The 19,688-nt window shown below is 42.6% G+C and overlaps 1 protein-coding gene across 8 annotated transcripts in view; it reads right to left on the bottom strand.

The window, feature by feature from the left end:
- The window catches only part of C2_2H8orf88 (chromosome 2_2 C8orf88 homolog), a 443,912-nt gene that overhangs the window by 113,719 nt on the left and 310,505 nt on the right, over positions 1-19,688 (bottom strand). For 6 of the 8 annotated variants that reach the window (XM_069218970.1, XM_069218973.1, XM_069218974.1 and 3 more), the window contains one exon: positions 3,169-3,275. In XM_069218970.1, coding sequence (XP_069075071.1) covers positions 3,169-3,275 — 107 coding nt within the window. Of the gene's footprint in view, positions 1-3,164; positions 3,276-19,688 lie in introns of all 8 variants that reach the window. The other 2 variants (XM_069218976.1, XM_069218975.1) reach the window with 1 other exon arrangement.

The raw sequence follows: 19,688 nt of genomic DNA on the forward strand, positions 1-19,688 counted from the left end.
CACTAGCGCCGGCAGAGGTGAGGCTGTTCATCAGTGTGGCTAGTGTCAGGGGCCCATTGGTTTGCCACTGCCTCCCTCATGGTGTTGGCCATGTCAGCCAGCACCCCTGCAATGGTGATCAGGATGGTGTAGATGTGTTTGAGGTCCTCCCTGACCCGCTGGTTCTCCTGCAACTTGGCCAGTATCTGGCCCATGGTCTCCTGGGAATGGTGGTATCCTCCCAGGATGTTTGCGAGTGCCTCCTGGAGAGTGGGTTCCCTAGGCTTGTCCTCCCCCTGTCCCACAGCAGTCCTCCCAACTTCCCTGTTGTCCTGTGCCTCTGTCCTCTGAACCATGTGCCAACCTCCACTGACCACAGGACCCTGGTTTTCTTGGGGTTGCATCGGTCCCTGTAGTGGTGGACACACTGCTGATTGACGTGTCCTGGGGACAGTGGCATGGGCCCACTGGGTGGGCGCTGTGCTGGTGTTTCCTGAGGGGGAGGCTCTCTGGTGGTATGGGACTGTGGCAGGGTAACCGACTGTCCAGAGGTCCCTGATGGATCAGGTTGGTCATCGTGATCCAGGTGTGCAGAGCTGCTGTCATCACTGTGGGCCTCTTCTGGGGGGGGGAGAAACAGGGGGGACTGGATGTAGCTGGCAACTCCTCTCCAGTGACATTGAGTAGGGATCCTGTGGGGATGCAAATGTAGTGTTATTGTATCTGTGTGTGCCATCTTGTGCATGGGTATGTTTTCCTGTATGGTTGTGATTGCCCTGTCAGCTTTGCCTTGTGTGAGTGGTGATTTTGTGGGCTAGGTTATTCTCTCTAATGGGCATGCTGTGGTGATGGGTGTCCATGGAGGTCTGTGATGGGGTTCTATGGATTGGTGTGGCATGCAGGGCTTGGTATTGGGATGGGTGGGTTGTGATAGTGGGGTATATTTGAGGTGGTGGAGTGATGGGTGTGAGGGTAGGGGTAGGAGTTTCTGATGGCATGCAGGTAGGGTGGGGGATATAATAGTAAAAGATTTGACTTACCAAGGTCCAGTCCTGCTATTCCTGCGAGGCCCTAAGGATGCATGATCGCCAAGACTTGCTCCTCCCATGTTAGTTGTGGGGGAGGAGGTGGGGGTCCACCGCCAGTCCTCTGTACAGCTACCTGGTGTCTTGTAACTACGGAATGCACCTTCCCCCGTAGGTAGTTCCACCTCTTCTTGATGTCATCCCTTGTTCTGGGGCGTTGACACTGTCCATGATTCTCCGCCATAGCTCCATCTTCCTTGCAATGGACGTCTGCTGCACCTGTGATCCGAATAGCTGTGGCTCTACCCAGATGATTTCCTCCACCATGACCTTCAGCTCCTCCCCTGAAAACCTGGAGTGTCTTTGGGGTGCCATGGATGTGGTGTGAGTGATGTGTGTGGGGTGATGTGTGGGGTGATGTGTTGTGGTGTGTGCTGTGAGGTGCGTGGATGGTGTCTGGGTGATTGTGTTCTGTGGCTCAGATTGGGTCGATGCTCCTGGCTTGTCTCTCTCTCTGTTGGCAATCTTTTATTCCATTGAAAGGGTTGTGGGTAATGTGGGTGTGTGTTCTATAGTGGTCTGAGTGTGTGGGTGTGGTGCATGTGTATGTGTGTCAGGTGAGTGTAGTTTGAATTGTCCAATGTGGTGTAGTTTTGTTAGTGTGTGTATTTTGAGCATGGCAGTGTGTACCACCAATGGTTTACCGCAGTTGAAAGACCGCTGCGGTGATTTGTGGGTCCTGATACGGTGGGCGTATTCCTTTTGGCATAATGGTGTGGGTTTTGGCACCACCAATTTATCACTGACCTTTGGTCTGGCGGAGTTGTGTGGGTCATAATACCCGTAGCGGTATACCGTCGCGGTCACGCTATGTTGGCGGCCGTCAGCACGGCGGTAGGCGGCATTTACCGCCAGGGTTGTAATGAGGGCCTATATCTTCAGTTCAGATATGACACCCTTACGGTTAAAGCCTTTAGTTCCAAATGGCATGATGAGAGGGAGGGGGGCGATCGGTGCACAGCATGCTCAGGGGTAACGAATCACTGGAACACATATTGTTTTTCTACCCTCAGTACTGTAGGCTTTGGGCTAAGTGGGTTGTGCCCCTCTGTAATAATCCAGGCACCAGGAGCCACTAAGACAGCTTTAGAATTCTGAGAACATTTACAAGCACACTTCATGTATTTGGCTTGGCAACATTTCTTATGGCCTTTTGGATTAGGCGCACCAAGTGTCAGTGAAATGATTGGTCAAGTATGGATTGCTGTTATGATTTCATTCCATTAATGGTATCCACTGATGGGGACACATATTTTGTACTTGCAACCCCATAACCAACCCAGACAAATTGTTTTTAATATGGCATGTGAAGATTTTTATCAGAAAGTCACCAATTTGTATATTGCTGCTTCTTTAGCCTGTAGGAAGTCCAGAATTTTCTTAAGCTTTTATAGTTATGTTTATTTCTTATTTGTATGCTTTAACATTTTATTTCCTCTTTGGCAATAGCTGGTTTTATCCACATATGTATTTTGCTTTTTATTCTTCTGCACTTTGATGATCTTTGTGATTAATATAAAGTATTGGTATGGTATAAAGTTCATAAATAACGTTTACAATATGTTACTAATATCCTAGTGATTTATGCTCGAGCCTATGTTCCATATTACTTGCGTCTATGCCGCAGCATTTATTACGGGTATTTATTCCTTATTAGAAGACATTCTTTTTTTCCTGAATTACGAGTTCCTGTTGCTACATTTTAAGTGTTTACAATATATTACTATTTTTATTTCATTTAATTAATTTCCAAAGCATACCGCCAACTCACTTATCATTTCACTTATTTTCTCTTTTTTTCCAATTTCAACAGCCCTCCCTTCAGTTATGGAGGGAAGTCAAATAATTAAATGAATACGGGTTTCAACAATATCTATTTTTATTTTACTAGGCCCTGGTTTTATTTCTGTATTTTCACTCCTCTGTAACCCCTTACTCTTTGTTTTCGGAGGGATTTTACACTGTTTCTTGGTTTTATGACCTCGCGATTTTTTCTATCCAGAAGAATCTTTCGACAGTAAAATCGGTTTCACTTTGTGTCTAACAATATTTTTTATAATAACTGGAACTTTAAGAAATGAGAAACATGACACAAAATACTTGCAGGGTCCTGAAGCACAATGGGATGATCCGGCAAGAATTCTGGTTTCTTCCTCGATATGGACAGGCTTGAAAGCTTCATTAGGAAGTCTCTGCTGTATGTAATCCTTTCTGCAAAAATGTGTATAAAACAGAAAAACGTAAAGCAATGATCAAAGTCAGCAAAATCGAAAGCTACTTGCAATAATCACTCCCGTACATGGTGGCAAGGGAGTCTTCAGGATTATCAACTTTTCACCAAACTCCCGAGGGCTTTGTGTATTTGTCTTAACCTATTTGCTTCCAGTTTCATAAGAGCAAAGGTAATGGTTGTAAAGGGAGAATTGCCACATAAACACATCCTAATCACTTATGACCACAGGTGGTAAAGGGAGAATTGCCACATAAACACCTCCTGACCACTTATGACCAGTGCTTAATTTGTGAAAGAAAGAGGGACAGAACTCTATGCAGAAGCCAGGGACAGTGCAATTAAACATCGCCATTTCGAATACCAAATCTGGGAGTCTTTCATCCACTACCAACACTCCCTGCCCCTTTATCTCACTCTTTCAGATTTCTGCTTTCTCCCTTTGTGAAAGCTTTGCCGTTTATTCTTCATCCTTCCAATCTCTTTGTTTTCCCTCTCTTGCACCTATCAAATATATGGTGTGGAAAACAAATGCCTGTGCCCCTGACCTCACCCCGTAGTTGCATTTAAGCACTGCTTATGACCCTCCTCAAGTTGTTTCAAAATATTTAGAACATTTAGGACGAGCCTGTGGCTTTTCTCATCCGCTCTGATTGTTCAATTTCTATTGTTACGCTAGTGACACAAAGATCCTTTTAATGGCTGAATGAGGACAGTGGTCTATTTGAGCAACTATCTATCACCACTAGATATAGCCCAATTTCCTCAACCTCAGTGAAGACAAGATGGAGATATTCCTGGTGGTAGACAAGGAGAGAACCTGGTCCCCCTTTGCCTGGCCAAGGGATGTTGCCCACTCCCACTGACCACCAGAGGGGAAAAAGAATCTTGTGGTCAAGTCTGACTAACTTTACTTTGTCAAGTTAACTAGATTATCTTGCAGTTTTATTTTCTTTCTGCTTGTTCTGAAAATGATTTTTCCTTTCATTTGTTTCCACTACTCACCAAAATACCTTAGCCATCACATTTATATAATACAAGACTGAGTTGATTAAAAGCATGTAAATAGGCCTCAGTGCACCCTCCCATACACATTTTTAGAGAATTCCTAAGAAAAAAGTGGCTTAACTACTACAGAAATATTTGTTTGGTTCTTTATGTTCCAGAGGATTACTCTTTTTATGAATGTAAGCCAGGTGCCAGAGGGGATCCGGAAAACTCCTCCTTCAGCAATAGCTCTCCAGCACCTGCAGGTGCTACTGGGCAACTCTATTTGTGTCTTTGCCAGCCCAGAGTGCAACACCATCAGCCTAAGCCTACCACTGCCTGGCACCCCAGTGTGTTCCATACATTATTCTGAGCCTAGTTGAAGTGTGTAGAGAGGAACCAAATAGAGCTTGGCAGACAGCACATAATGAATAACTGAACAGTAAAATACCTTAAAATCAAATTATTGCTGCACTATCGCAGAAGGGGTAGAGTGAGGGCAGCAAGCTGAAGGGCCTGACTTAGATATTTGGAGAGGGAATACTCTGTCACAGATGTGACGGATATGCCATCCGCCTTATTACAATCTCCAAAGGGTATCATGGAATCATAATAAGACGGACAGTATACTGGTCTCGTTTGTGACAGAGTATTCCCCTCTACCAATACCTAAATCAGGTCCTAATGTATTGATCAGAAATATTAATGAAAAAATCTACATTTTTCTTTCAATGGAGTCTTCTTCACGCAGATTCCGGACCTTATGGGACTCATTCATAGCAGGAACAGCCACAAGGCAGGTCTTAGTAATGCCATCAAACCAAGGAAAACATAAAGGTATGAAATAAGATCAAGCACCTGCCCGGCAAATGTCTGCCCCCACGACGGGCCTGGTGAGAACAGAGAAAATAGCCATGGAGTGACACTATTAGTTGAAAGTTTATTTTTTAAAGAAGGTTTGCAGATAATAATGCAAAGACTGAACCAACACAAGGTAGAATATTTGATAACTGGTTTGCCTTTCTTAGCTTGTCTGAAACCTATGAAGAGCTGGTCATCCACACGCTCTCATCTTGTATAATCAAAGGACAGCACACCGAAGTTCCAGGTTGTGTAAGCACTCCTCTTCTTTTGAAGGTTAAGGAAGGTGAAAGAAAGGAGGAAAAGGTCATGAGGAAGGCAGACACAACTTACAGTCGGATGGGCAAGGGTGCAGCATCAGCTTGTCTCGGGGGAAGAGACTAAATCATGGCCAGACTGACAAGCATGCAACTCATAGACCCTAGCTGCAAAACAAATCACCACCAAGAGGGTGATCTTTAGAATCAGAAGGCAAACAGAACAACTGTTTATCAGTGCGAATGATAATGTTATGAGAACATTTAACACTAAGTTCAAGAACCACTGCCAAACACCAAAGAGCATTGGCAGAAAAATACAGGAGACCTTCTATGAAATGCACCGTGATAGGCAATCTGAAAAAGGAATGCTGGCTATGAAGACATAGAACATGTCTGTCACTTTATCTGCAACAGAAGCAAGAGCTAATAAAAGGTTATGACTAACACAAACTGATTATCGAACTTAAGTGGTATGTACCTGTGTTGCAGAGGGTGTGTAAGACTGTGTTTAAGTGATTAACTACCCGAGGCACAGCCTCTATGGTATCATGCATGACGTGCAGGTCATACAGGAGCATACTAAAAATGTGAATGGCAATTTGTCCCTACAATTACTACTAATAATACCAATTATTAGTATGAACACTATAGGTGCAAAGGTGTGATGCAAGAAGGCATGACCTTAACAAAGTCAATCTTGTATTTTAATTTTTTTCTGTATATGAATTTTTCTTCGAGAACTAGATTAAAGTAGTCAGTAAAAGATGATAGCAATAAATGACCAGTATGCCACTTTTTGAACAATTTAATAGCCCTAGCCAGTCAATTTAGTCAGACACAGCAACAATGTCTAGATATCCTTCAAATGGCAGAAGGTAGAAGAAATGTACTTATCGCCTTCTAGGGGCACAGAGCCTTTTCGGTTTTCTAATGATAAAGCTATCCTCTGCTTTTGAACAATAAAAAGTTAAATCATTAAGTACCTGCTGCATTACGCATTCATTTTGAAATCCGATATTTAGGCAGTCTAAATAGTTATACTTACATCAATACATTAAAAAAATATGGCCAATCTAAATGATTTTCACCGACCCATCGCTAGGAGCTAAATACTGCCAAGACGATGGAATGCAAAGGAACTTCTAGAGCACATTATGCCAAGGCGTCACCGTGCTAGAAAGCAACCGAAAGAAGCATCACATAAATCTCATCGCAAAAGATAACTTGCCATGACAGAAGAGAACAGAGCCACGTCTTCAATTGCTTCCGAAAGGAAGCAATAGTCAAGACAAGCAGTATGAGTGGGCAGGGTGTTCCACAACTGGGTAGCCCCTTTAGTTAAAGAAGGGGCAGCCCCATCTAGCTTCCCAAAAACTTGGAATAGTCACCTTCCTAAGATGTGTTTTTGGGGTGTACCAAAGATAAGATATTTTCAGAGGCACAGACTCTTGCTGGTGTAGAGCCTGAAATACCATGCAGAGCGCTCTGAATGTCACACGCTTTCTAATATAAAGCCAGTGAAGGGGGTCCATATCCTCCCTCACTGAAAGATGTTTTGGGGCATTCAGAAACCAGATGGGAGGCCGCATTCTGGATGATATGCAGTCTGCTGCGCGAGGACGCACTGATGTGTAAGTATGACATTGCAATAACCAAGGGGCAATGTTATTAGAGCAATAGCTACTGCCATTTTAAGTTCTGCCAAAATGGTGATGATTTAAAAAAAAAGGAGCTTACAGATCTATTGAGCTGTGTGTCAAAAGTGAAGGAGTTGTCGATAATGACACCTACAGTTCTGGCTGAAGCCACAGGGGTAGGTAATGGGCCATACGTCTCAGGCTACCAGATTGGAGACCATGCAGATTGATGTGCTCCAAAAACCAGGATCTCAGTTTTATCCGCATATAATTGCATATGATTTTCCTTCATCCAGGTTATTGGAAATTGGGTCTCTAGTCACCAGGGGGATGCACTCTGTCCAGGAAGGGACCATAATCCCAGTCAGGGTAAGTCAGATACACAACCTAAATTAACCTGTGCTCACCCCCGGTAGCTTGGCACAGAGCAGGCTTCACTTAGGAGGAAATATGTGTAGTTGTGCAACACCTAATTACAGTAACACAGAGAATGACAGCACAACAACACTCCACACCAGTTTAGAAAAAAATTATCTAGCAAAGAAAACAACAATAATCCAATAAGTAGTTCTTGAGCCATGAATATTTATAGTATGGAAATAAATACATTGCTCACAGAGCACTTGCGTCTAGTAGTAAGCTGCAATCATGCTAGATCATGGTAAACAGACGAAGACCCCCAGCGGAGGATCGGCAGTTATGCGTTGTCAAAGTTTATAACCAAAAGAGTGTTCAACAGTTACCCCACATATAGAGATCTCAACAGGCCCATCGGGACCGGTATGTTTAGATAATTGCTGCTTGCGGGTGAACGCAGGCAGGTCACAGAGGACTCTCAGGTCTCGTTCCTCACAGTACCTTTCTTGTGGGAGACGTAAAAAAAATTTCCCAGCCCACTATGAACTAATAAGGAACTGGAAGCAAAATATTCTCTCTCTCATAGCCTTTATGGTAATGTCCTCTAGCACAGTCTTTATAAGATTTTTTCAACCAGGACCCAGGGGGCATTAAAGCAAACAAAATGACTAGAAATGATCAGCATAGTCATTCAACAGTTAACAGAGAACATGTAGAGAAACAGATGCATAATAATGCATCCACACAGGAACTTTAGAAGCTGCATTGCAGGATATATGAACAATGTTTAACAGCTAGTCCTTTTATTTAGGTTTAAGTCAATGCTTTTCTGCTGTACTTCTCTTTGATGATTTGAAGTGTTACATGGCCAAATAACCCGTATACATCTTTACAACTTAAACTAGTTTAATAACCAGTGCTAACAATCAATTTAAATTAATAACCAGCATTAAAGATCCATTTAAAAACTGTGCCGTTTGGTTTCTTTAATGATCAGCATTATTATGTTGCTGATGAATCCCAAGTCTGATTTTATTTTTCTGCTTGTTCATCACAAACTCCACATTTAGGAGACCTAACCCTTGTGATTCCTACCCGTCACTCTTACCAAACACAGGCATTCCCTCATTCAAAATTATACCTACCAGACTTATCCAAAAATGCAGCCAATATTTCAAACAGAGAAATACAAGAAGTCCAGGAAACACTAATCTCGGACCAATACTATTGCTTCCACAGAGGTTATTAAACAACTGACCCCATATTTTGCTCGTAAAATACTCAGCGCTAGCATGAAATCTTCAGAATGATCTATCAAAAATATCCTATGGTTGGCAGCTAATTGTTGTCCGCTGCCCTTGTTTTCAAACTTAAAGGACATATTTACATGTGCTGTTGCGTCGCTCTTGCACCATGCAACGTGGTGCAAAACTAACGCAAGCCCAAAAGGATATTTAGTGACTTCATAATACTCGAGTAAAGCAATGCAGTGCAAACTGATACATTTCCTTACTCTGCCCCAGGGAGATGTTCCATGGGCATTGTGTGGGTGTTCCCAGGCAACATCCATGGATTTTGATGTATTCCCAGAAGTAGTAGACCTGGGAATGCGGCAAAAAACTATGCCTCTCCCCAGGTGAGGTGTATCAAGGAGAATTATCTTCATTTCACCTAGTTTTTTTCTCTTTCTATGTGTGCTGCGTTCTGCAGCACACTTAGAGGAAAAAGCCTCAGAGGATTGTTTTTCTGCAGGAAGGTACACCTTCCTGCACAAGAACAATCCTCCATGCAATGGAGGCATCCTTGCACTATGGTGCAAGGGTGCCTGTGCTGGCAATAGGCAGGTCATTGAGTGCAAGTGCTGGGGAAAGGACAGGAATGCACCGTATTGGGATAAATAGGGTGCATTCCTGCCCTCTCCCTGTTACTCAGTGCAGCCAGGCTACTTGCTGCACTGTGTTACTTGGCTATATAAATGGCCCTAATTCTCCATAATGTATTCAGAATAATAGCCTCTCTTACCTGGTATCCCATATCTCCAACATTGCTCTTTCTATCCCATTTAACAGCATATTCCTCCTTAACCTGCATACATGTACATGTGTTATTGCTATGCTGCACAGGGTCAAAGATGAGCATAAAGTCAATAAGTGAAAGGTAGAGTTGGTGCGGATGGTAATTGAGTTTACATCTCTTTCCCAAATTGGAGCAGCATTGGGGCACTCCTAACAGATACTGGGATGTTGTTCTGGACCATGAGTGCACAGACCGAAAAGGCCTGCTGCTTTGATTTTCTTTTTTACACTTCTTAGACCTACGATTCTGAAACCTCTGCACGAGTGATGGTGTCCTGGTAGCAGCTATGCCGTTAACCACCAGAGATGGTGAACGTAGCTGCAACATAAGCAGGGTGTGCATAATGGCTTTGTAAATTATGCAGCTGGTTTAGAGATGGTGCAGGATGGCGATCATATTTCTTCAGGCCCTAGATAAATGAGGGATGCCACTATGGAGTCTTGTAGGCCGCGGAGCAGGGCATTACCAAACTCCAGATGCAAGAGTATGAGGGCTTTAACAGCAGTTCTGAAGTAGCTTTCTGGAAGAAATGGATTCACTTCCTTTGAAAGAGCTGTCACAGGCAGCAATTTGTTTTTTTGGCAATGTGTTCATTGAGAATGAAGCTGGTGTCCAGGGTGAATCCAAGGGCTTGGCATTCAGCGAAAGTTGGGGTTTGAAACAGTCAAAGTTCATGTTATTAAGCTAGATTTATACTTGCTCTCTGTTGGTGTTCTTGGCAAATAAACAGTAATTCTGCCTTGGTTGAATTAAACTTCAGGTAGGTGATTGACATTCAGGTCTGGATGATTGTTCAGGCAGTGTTTGAGCTGTTGAATGACTTAAGTAAAGGAGGCTTTTAAGGGAGCTCAACCCCAAATCCTTGCGGCAAGTCTAAACCATCCAACTAATAATAATATTGCTCAAGTATAACTACTCTGCCTCTGTCAAAAAAGACAGGATTTGCTATGAAAATATGATTTGGAAAAATCAATCAACTGAATGTAGGGTACCTCAACATACCAATTATTGAGAGCAAGAGGAAAACAGTTATGAATTTACATGGTGAATGTGAACATCTTGACAGCCTCCCACCTGCTGTCTACGAACAGTCTGGAAATTGCGGACTTCGTAACTTTGAAAAACCTAAACTTACAATTCTGGACCTACGATTCTGAATCCTTTGCATGAGTGGTGGAACTTCTTACACTAGCAGAATATTCTTCTGGAGGGATAGCTGGAGGGATAGCTGGAGGGATAGCAGTTGCACATGGAGAATCTAGAAGAAGAGAAAATGGAGAACTGACCACTGGAGAAGGCCAATTCTTCACTTAACAATGTCCTTTGGTGGACATCAAGATGAGTGATCCAAACCCCTGCAAATTTCACACCAATTACTAGCCACCAAGAGTCAACATATCCTGCATAAAGACAACGTAGTGAGTGCCTCAAGAAAAAGTCAATTTCTTTCCCCTCTTGATCGCAATATTAAACCAGACAGTAAAAATGGAGATGCCAATCCAATGGATTGATCAGATGACTTTCCGGGCCCCTTCTCATTTTCATACTCTAAAGCTGAGAAACTAGGCCAACCTAGAAGATCCAAACAAAAGGTCACATATTTCAAAAACACCAATATCAGTCCACTCACTCTTTGTTCTAAAGTATCCTACCTTACAAACGAGCCAAACTAATCAAGAGGGCAACAAGCCCCTAACCCAGTACTCACACAATTATAGGCATCACTTATGTGTTAGTTGTATAACAGCTAACAAGGCAGAAAAGTAAAAGAACAGCAGAAAGAAGAAAGATAAAAACTCTGAACTACAGAGCAGCATATAAAACGGCATCCTTTCGCTCTAATCTAATTTACACTAAAAAATATCACCCCCAGATGAAACTGTACTCATGACCAAGGGCCCTGGTGATACTTATCCTTGGATGGCACACCAGAAACTGAAATTGATCCCTCAGAGAGTTGTAAACTCACACAGACAGGCTCCATTTTGAACTTGTTAAGTTAGCCTGTCTGCCTTTGGTCCCTATTCAGCATGCCATTATTTTTCACAGAACTCATTAAAGCGTCAGGTTATTACAAATTCCCCCAATGTAGGGTAAAAGCCAGTGGTTAACCCTATATGAATCACATGAATTGACAACTGAATTAGTGAGGTCTTCGTCTAATGTATCACAAGAGGTCCTGCCATGCTGCCACAACATCCACTTTTACGCTGAGAGTCGATTCAGAGAGGAGAGTAGCTCAACCCAGCTGATATTTGTATTTCTTTCTGAGCGAACCATCTCTCCCGGTTGAAGTCTGATAACCACAGCTGATCCACTATAAAAAAATCATACAGTGTGCAGCATCACAAGAAACTCTAGAGAAAAGTTAGAAACTGCATGCTTTCCTAGTACAATGAGTAGAAGTAGTCTTTAGGGTATTAGGCTGCTAGAAACATTCTAATTGTTTAAAATTATTCATTTTATTCTTGCTGCTAGCAACATGCGCAAGTGTTGATTTAAGAGTTTGTGTGGTGATTATTCATGTACTAAGAAACAGGATGAGACTGTCGAAATAAACACTTTCAAATGTATATTGTGTCATTTCTTAGTGCAGTGCTTAAGTGTGCTATTCTAAGGAAAGAAAAAGAGTTTAAATTACCGCTGTGTCTCTGACCCCTTTATGGGGAAGTTTGTAAACCAAAAAGCACAAACACCAGATAAGCAGGTATGATCAGTGGGGTTGTGAGTGGCTACAATAACCTGAACTTCCAGCTCAAGCAATGAACTCAGTACAGGGAGGACCCGTGGGAGGGAAAGTCAAACCTTGCATACCTAGGCCAGAGCCCAATGATACGCAACAAGAGTTCTGACTGAGTTCTAGACCAAACCACTCTATTCCTGTGGAAATATGGCACAACACACTGTTTTTAACTAGACTGCAGCCCTTTCACTGCTAAATGTTGTACATGTTAGGCTTCATCCTGGATAAAAGCTGAACCTATAACCACAAATCATCCCCCAACCCAGCGGGAAACATTACTAACACTGAATGCTATAAAGATTTAAATGCCCATCCCTCCGGGCATAATAATGAGATCAAGAATCAAGTCTCTTTCATGGATGGCCAATTGTGCAGGGTGATTAATAATTAAGAAAACAGGTATTTGAGAGGTAGCCTGTTTTTAGGTACATTCTCACATTCCAATGTTTCCCCATCAAAGCATGAAGTGTTTTCAACCTATTCTCATAATTCATAAAAGTATACAGTCGGACACCTTCAGAGGTATGATACAACCCTTACAGGAAGAAAACAAAGCTCTAAAAGAATTCTTCTCAGGCACTGCCATTCAGGGGTAGAGCTTTGTGCTACCAACTTCCATGACAGTCCTCATTCATGAAGACATCAAAAATGAGCTGAAAGGTGAGCTGCTCCAACATCACTTCCACCTACGATAAGGTTGTTTCTGTTTGAAATTAATACATTTGCACTGAATATTCAATGATGGTGCCTGTATGCATTCTTAGACCAACTGTGTTCATAGCTTTGTCATCTGTACCACAAAAGAAAATGAGTTATTTAGCTGCAACTACGTTTTCCAGTATTGGCATGGAGAAAAGCGGTTTGCACGCTCCGGAATGGAAAAACTGTATATTCACGGAGATCCACCTTGCAATGGTTGCTTTAGTAACCGGTGTGTCTTGTTGAGACTGTCCATATGCAACGAGTTGCTCAGTTTTACGAAAATGTTTGATACGATGCAAGTAGAACTAATACATTGTTTTATGTCCAGTATGTGCAGAGATAGTTCTGCCGGGGTGGCCAGATCTGGGAAAAAAAATAGCAAAATGATATGTTCATCAAGGTGAAATTGCGAAGGCACCTTAGGATTTTTTTTTTTTTATTAGTCCTTAGAGTAATACCCGAGTCTGTGAACTGGAGAAAAGGCTCCTAGGTTGTGAATGCATGAATCTCACTCACCCTTCTAGCGGATGTCAACACCAACATTGTAGCCACTTTCCAGGTAAGGAATTTTAGATCTGCCTTCTGAAATGGTTCAAATGGTGGTTTGATGAGTTGAGAAACAATGATGTTAAGTTGCCATACTGGCAGAGGCGCTCGGACTGGAGGGAAAACTCAGAAAAGTCGTTTCATGAATTGCTTGACTATCCTTGTAAAACATACAATGGAGCTTGTGATGAATGTCTATATCTGGATATCACTGCAAGGTGTACTTTCACAGACTTATGCACCAAACCTGAACGAGCCAGTGAAAAAAGATAAAGTAAGATTTTCTCTGGTGACGCTTCCAGCAGGTCCAAATTGGATTGTTGACACACCATAAGCAGAATCTTTTTCATTTCAAGGTGAATAGACCTTTGCGAGGTAGATCATTTCCCTTGGATTTGCAGGTCTTGGAGACGATCTCCCTAACTTTTCACGGAGGCATCTTTTGTTACAGTGAAGTCTGCTATTACCAGCAAAAAAATGAGTCCCTTGGAGATGTGAGGAGTGTGAAACTACCACTCCAAAGCTTGAACCATTCCTGGAGTTATTTTGATGAGATCGTCAAACAACCCTTCTGACTGGATCTATTGGTGTTTTAGATCCTCTTGCAAAGGTCTTATCTTCAGGCATTCTAGGGGGACATGATTTATTGCAGAGGACATCATCCCTAGCAACGACTTGTACAGACGCACTGGAGCAGACTTTTTTCTGGAAATCGTTGAGGGCCAGCTGAGTCAATTGTTGCTCCCTTTCTAGGGAAAGAAATGCATAGGGCCTCATTACGACTTTGGTGGTTCTTTCACAGGACCGCCAAAGCCGCTGCAGGCAAAAGACCGCCAGACTGGAGGTCTTATGCCTGCCATATCAGGAGTGTTCCGCTCGGCCAGCATGCGAAAACAGCACCTTAAGACTACCAGTCTCGTAATGAGGGCCCTTGTACTGTCTGGTATCTAGGATACAAATCTGATCTTTTGTAGTGAAACAGTGGGCGACTTTTGAATGTTTAGTGTAAGTCCCAATTTGTGAAACAGAGCAATACAAATCCAGCCAGTCGTCTGGGTAGGGGAATACCTGGTGACCGTGCTTCCTGAGAATGGCTGCAACTGAGGCCAGGCATTTGGTAAAAATGAGGAGTGCTGATTTGAGGCCGAATGGAGGGACCTTGAACTGGTAATGGGTACCAGCTACAGTAAAGCGAAGGTATTTGCGATGTTTGGGGTTTAAGGGAATGTGGACATATGCATTATGCAAGTCGTGAGTCTTCCTATAATCCCCATTGTTCAGGAGACACAGGATATCTGTTAGGGTGACCAAGTGGAATGAATGCTTTCTGACAAATTTATTGAGTTTTCTGAGGTCCAAAATGGGTCACTACTCTTCTGATTTCTTTATTATGAGGCAAAAACTAGAGTAAAAACCTGTGCTCTTCTCGTTGAAGGATACTCTCTTGATCGCTCCCTTGGCGAGCACGGTGAGGGCTTGTTTCCGCAATAAGTGAAGATGGTGGGGGACGCATCCTTTGGTGGCATGTCTGTCAGTCTCTGTATAAACTCTAGAGCATGACCATAGGTGACCAGATCTGGTACCCACTTGTCTGTAGTTACTTCACTCCACTGGTGAAGATGGTTTGAGATGTTTGCACCACAGGATGCAGTAAGATGATGGAAGTTGGTACCCAGTTGAGATCATTGTTTACGGGTGACGTCCCTGGACTAGGTGGGTTGCTTACGTCACGCTGGCTGCTTTGCATAAGCCGCTGATGGTGGTGGTGGATGGCAGGGTTGCTGTTGATAAGCAGGTCTATAATGGGATTAAAAGGGCTGGTAGTGATGTTACCATTGGTATCCTTCTCTTTAGGTAAAAAAAACCTCCACTCTGTGCTCCTCAAAAGGAACATTTACAGAACTGCAATGTACCCAATGATTTTGGCGTGTCTATATCCATTTTGATTGCGACTATGGCATCATCAATGTATAAGAGAACCTCATGTGTGGCATAGCACAACTTCAGACCTGTTATTTCTTTCTTCAGTTCAGCAACTCTTAATAGAATACAACAAAATGCACATCCTTTAAAACTCTGGCCTTTATTGTGTTTCGGATGTCTAGTCTGTCTTAAAGGAGGCAGGAGTTTGATCTGTGGCTATCAGCTTGGATTTCTTTGTATTTGACCTGTCCCAATTTTAGGTTTTCAAAATCTGGAAACCCATTGCTGTGATGATCTAACAACATGCAGCCCCACAAATACATTCACAAACCTGTGGCCAGTATAAAACAACGTCCAGGCCCCCTCTCAGGTTTTACTGTATGGCCTCATCTTGGAAATCATTGTTGCAGTTACAAGGAGAATCAATTCAGTTACAAAGGGGGTTGTGTGGTAGGAGGACCATCCATTCAACACTAATAATTCAAACACAAATCACAGGGATCTTTTTGTCCATCAATATTGTATTTAATCTACAAAATGTTAGAGCCAAGCAAAAGGAATAAAACCTCATTATTAGAGCCCTCACTAGCAGATTCAATCTTGAATGGGTTCTGTGTCGTGACTGCGACCCCGAGAGGTCACCCATTGCGTCTTGACCCGCTGTATTCATTGATCCCGCAGAATTGTCAGGAACCGACTCCTCGTACCGACGCAGCACCACCTCTCCCGCTCTGCACAAGATTCAGCGATGCCACACCTCTCCGACTGCGAGCACTGGCTTATTTCCTCGTGAGTGGCGTCAGATTGATGTAAACGACTCCTTCAATGATACCGTGATAGCCCCAGTTGGAGCTGTTGTGTTTCTAAGCGCTATATTGAAGTTTAATCTTTGAAAATTCATATCCTTGTTTGTGTATGTTGGATTTTTGTTGTTCTGGTGTTGTTTTACTTAGATAAATATAGGCTATTTGTCTAAACTGATGTCAGGTGTTTTTGTGGTGTTTTCACTGTATTAGTGTGCGTGTTTTGTTCAAATATGTTCCACATTACCTCTGAGATAAGCCTGACTGTTGTGCCAAGCTACCAAGGGGGTGAGAAGGAGTTATCTGAGCTGCGTATCTCCCTTATCCTGACTAGAGTGAGGGTCCCTACTTGGATAGGGTGCAAACTGGCTGCCAACTAGAGAACCCATTTCTAACAGTGCTGTATTGGGTTGTTTTGTTTGTGGTGTTTGGCGGTAGCTCGCAGGCCAGACATGTTTGCCATGGGGCTACCACTCATACATATCTCATGCCTTCCTTGATTGTATTTGTGGGTTGATTTTATTGGACTTTCCAATCCATGCATCTGACCTGTTCCTCATGCAAGTCTCATGCCCTCAAGGATGAGAGTATGTGTTCTTGGGTGCTAATTATGGTCTCATATGGATCTGGTTATGATTGCAGTTGGATTTAGATTTATGGGACAGGAGGGTGGCTACTATTTGGTGATGAGTCTAAGCAGAGACTGATGAGGGAGGTGAGAGTCCTTCAAGGAAGTGAAGGAGAAATTGAAGGGCCTCCAAGGAAGGCAGAATGGAAATTAAAGTGGGAGCATGGATGTAGTGATTGGGAACACTGGAGGGACAGTTGAGGTAAGTCTTAGGAGATGATACAAGATAGTGTACATCAAGAGATCTTTACTTTGCTGAAGTATCCACTTTACATTACATCTTGGCACTTGCATTTCAAATATTTACAGGGAGTGATTTGCCCAGAATCACACAGATCACAGAGTTTCCATTCAAATTAAAAAGATGTACTTTAAATCCAGGCCTGGGTTTCAAAATTGACAGCTCAGTCAATAAACTATATTTCCTTCCATGAGGTATTTAGTCATGCATTACTGAAGGAGTTTAGTGAAGAGCATAAGAGGGACTGAAGATGAAGATGATGGTGAGAGCTAAAGGAGGCAGATGAAGTACTGAAGCTGGAGGAGAGGAAAGCTTTTGTGCTTGACCAAGGAAAGAAATGTTGGGGGAGGGGAGGTAGGGATTTAAATAGGATCCCAAGATGCCACAGAGTGCCTTAATTTGTACATTTCTTCAGTAACAATAGAGACGCTAATGAAGGCATTTTGCACATCACAGCACCTCACCAACAAGGCAAGCGAGTTCTTATTTATCTACACATAAAGTGTTCTTAGTGAACACTGGAAGAAGTGAGTGTCATTCACTTTATTGCTGTTGGAGTGCTGCATAAATATTTTACACATTGCCTTTAGGTTAGGCCTGACTGCTTTTGTGGCAAGCTACCAGAGGGTTAAGCACAGTTTTATCTAGTGACTTTTGTGGTTCACTCTGACAAGGACTGTTAATGTTAACCCAATTTCATGTCTTTCATTATTGGATGAAGTAACCTACTGTTGCTCATAAAGTCAGGGTCCTCCATCTCAGAAGATCAGTCTGTGGAGTATATTCATCTGTTTTCTATGGCACAATGTATACTACCCAACGTTAATAATACCCTCCCAAAAAAAAAACGGTGTACATAAATATATGCAATAACTCCCATAATACCCCCCTTCCCTGAATAGTGAAGTAGAACAAAGAGGCTGTGCAAGCTTTTGAATGACAGCACTCTTGGTACTGGATCGAGGACTGTCAGTCTCCAATCTGCAAAATTAAAATACTAAACGGTTACACTGAATACATATTCTGTGCACTTAAATTGACAATATGAGTTAGTATCTCCGATAAAAATACAGATTTGAGCACCAAAGATCCCCAATCTCTACAGGTACTACATGGACTGAAATAGAAAGCTAACCTGAGAAATGAAAGGTTGATCTGAATGTTAACAAGAATTCAGAATGCAGATAAAAATGACCCATACTAGTGACTGAAGGTACTGTCTCTACTGGTATATATGTCACTGTGGCATAGTTATTATTTATGGAAGTTACAAAAGAACATTAAATCACAGTAAATGGCCTTTGCCAAAGGTTGGACATCACACTTTAGATAACCTGAGAGTTCAGATATCTTTATCAAGCAAGCATCCATGAGGGGAAGAGTTGCACTCATGAATTCATAAATGCCTCCAAAGTAACAGGGAATTCAAATATGCAGAATGCTAGTTTAGCATGCCAGGCAAAAAGCCCCAACACACAATCAGAGTACATTGGGGCTAATTGCAGACAACACAGAAAAAAACAGGTCTTTCACTGCCGTATGAAGCACACAGCAGTCCTAATGTGACGAACAAAGAGGGTGAAAAAATCCACATCCTGAGAACCAAAACAGAAAATGCTTGACCTCTCTGCCACTGAAAAATATGGAACTTTCAAAAGTCCTTGATTCCCAGAGCAAGGAGCTCGAGGTGTTATAGAAGAATGACACATGTCCCTTACAAACTAGTACTATGCCACGCAGTGCACGATGATCAGGACAGACGACCTCAAGTCAGTAGGCACTGGCTTCAGTACCTAAAAGAAGCAGGAAGACAAGACAGTCTCAGTAAATATTTTGCAGTCATGTTTGCAAGCACCTGTAATGAAGCACAGAGCAGCTTTTCAGAAATTCTGTATGCAAGACAGAATAGCGGCGAGTACTGTCTTATTTAACCCCCGTCAACTTAGGATTCAAATAAAACTGTAAGTGCCACACCTTCACTGGAGCAGGTCAGACGAGAAACAACCTTGCATTATTGCTCAGATAGGAGAAGCAAGATGAAGTTTCAACTCTACTGGGTCTAGAGTAATCTCTTAGTTGGCTTGACCTTACAGCGAACCCTTAAAAAAGAATCACTGCCACGGATGAACTAACTTAAATGGTGTTGAGTCAAAGGGGGCCCATGCACCATCAGATGTCTAACGTACAAGTCTGAAAACTGGTCATTGCTCCACCAATTGCTCCATCAACAACCATTAGTAAATGCATTATGGTTCGCCTATACGCTGTGCTGGCGACCCCCCCCCCCCCAAAAAAAAAAAAAGTGCATGGGGAACAATGTCATCAGAGCAAGGGTGGTGAAGCCAAGATCTTAATTATCCTATTCCAAGCACTTGTGCTGTGCTTATTTTTAGAGTTACCCTGCACAGCACTTGTGCTGTCCTTGTTTACGGAATCTGCCTGTAGTTGCACACATTTCAAGATTTCCTGTAACATTCACGCTTGAAATGAGTGCAGCCACGGGGAGATGAGATAAACAAGCACAGTGCTGTGCTATAAACAAGCACAGTGCTGTGCTTGTTTATCTCATCTCCCAGTGGCTGCACGCATTTCAAGCGTGAATGTTAAAGGCAATCTTGAAATGTGTGCAA

This window comes from Pleurodeles waltl, chromosome 2_2, assembly GCF_031143425.1.
Source record: "Pleurodeles waltl isolate 20211129_DDA chromosome 2_2, aPleWal1.hap1.20221129, whole genome shotgun sequence".
Taxonomy (NCBI): Eukaryota; Metazoa; Chordata; class Amphibia; order Caudata; family Salamandridae; genus Pleurodeles; species Pleurodeles waltl.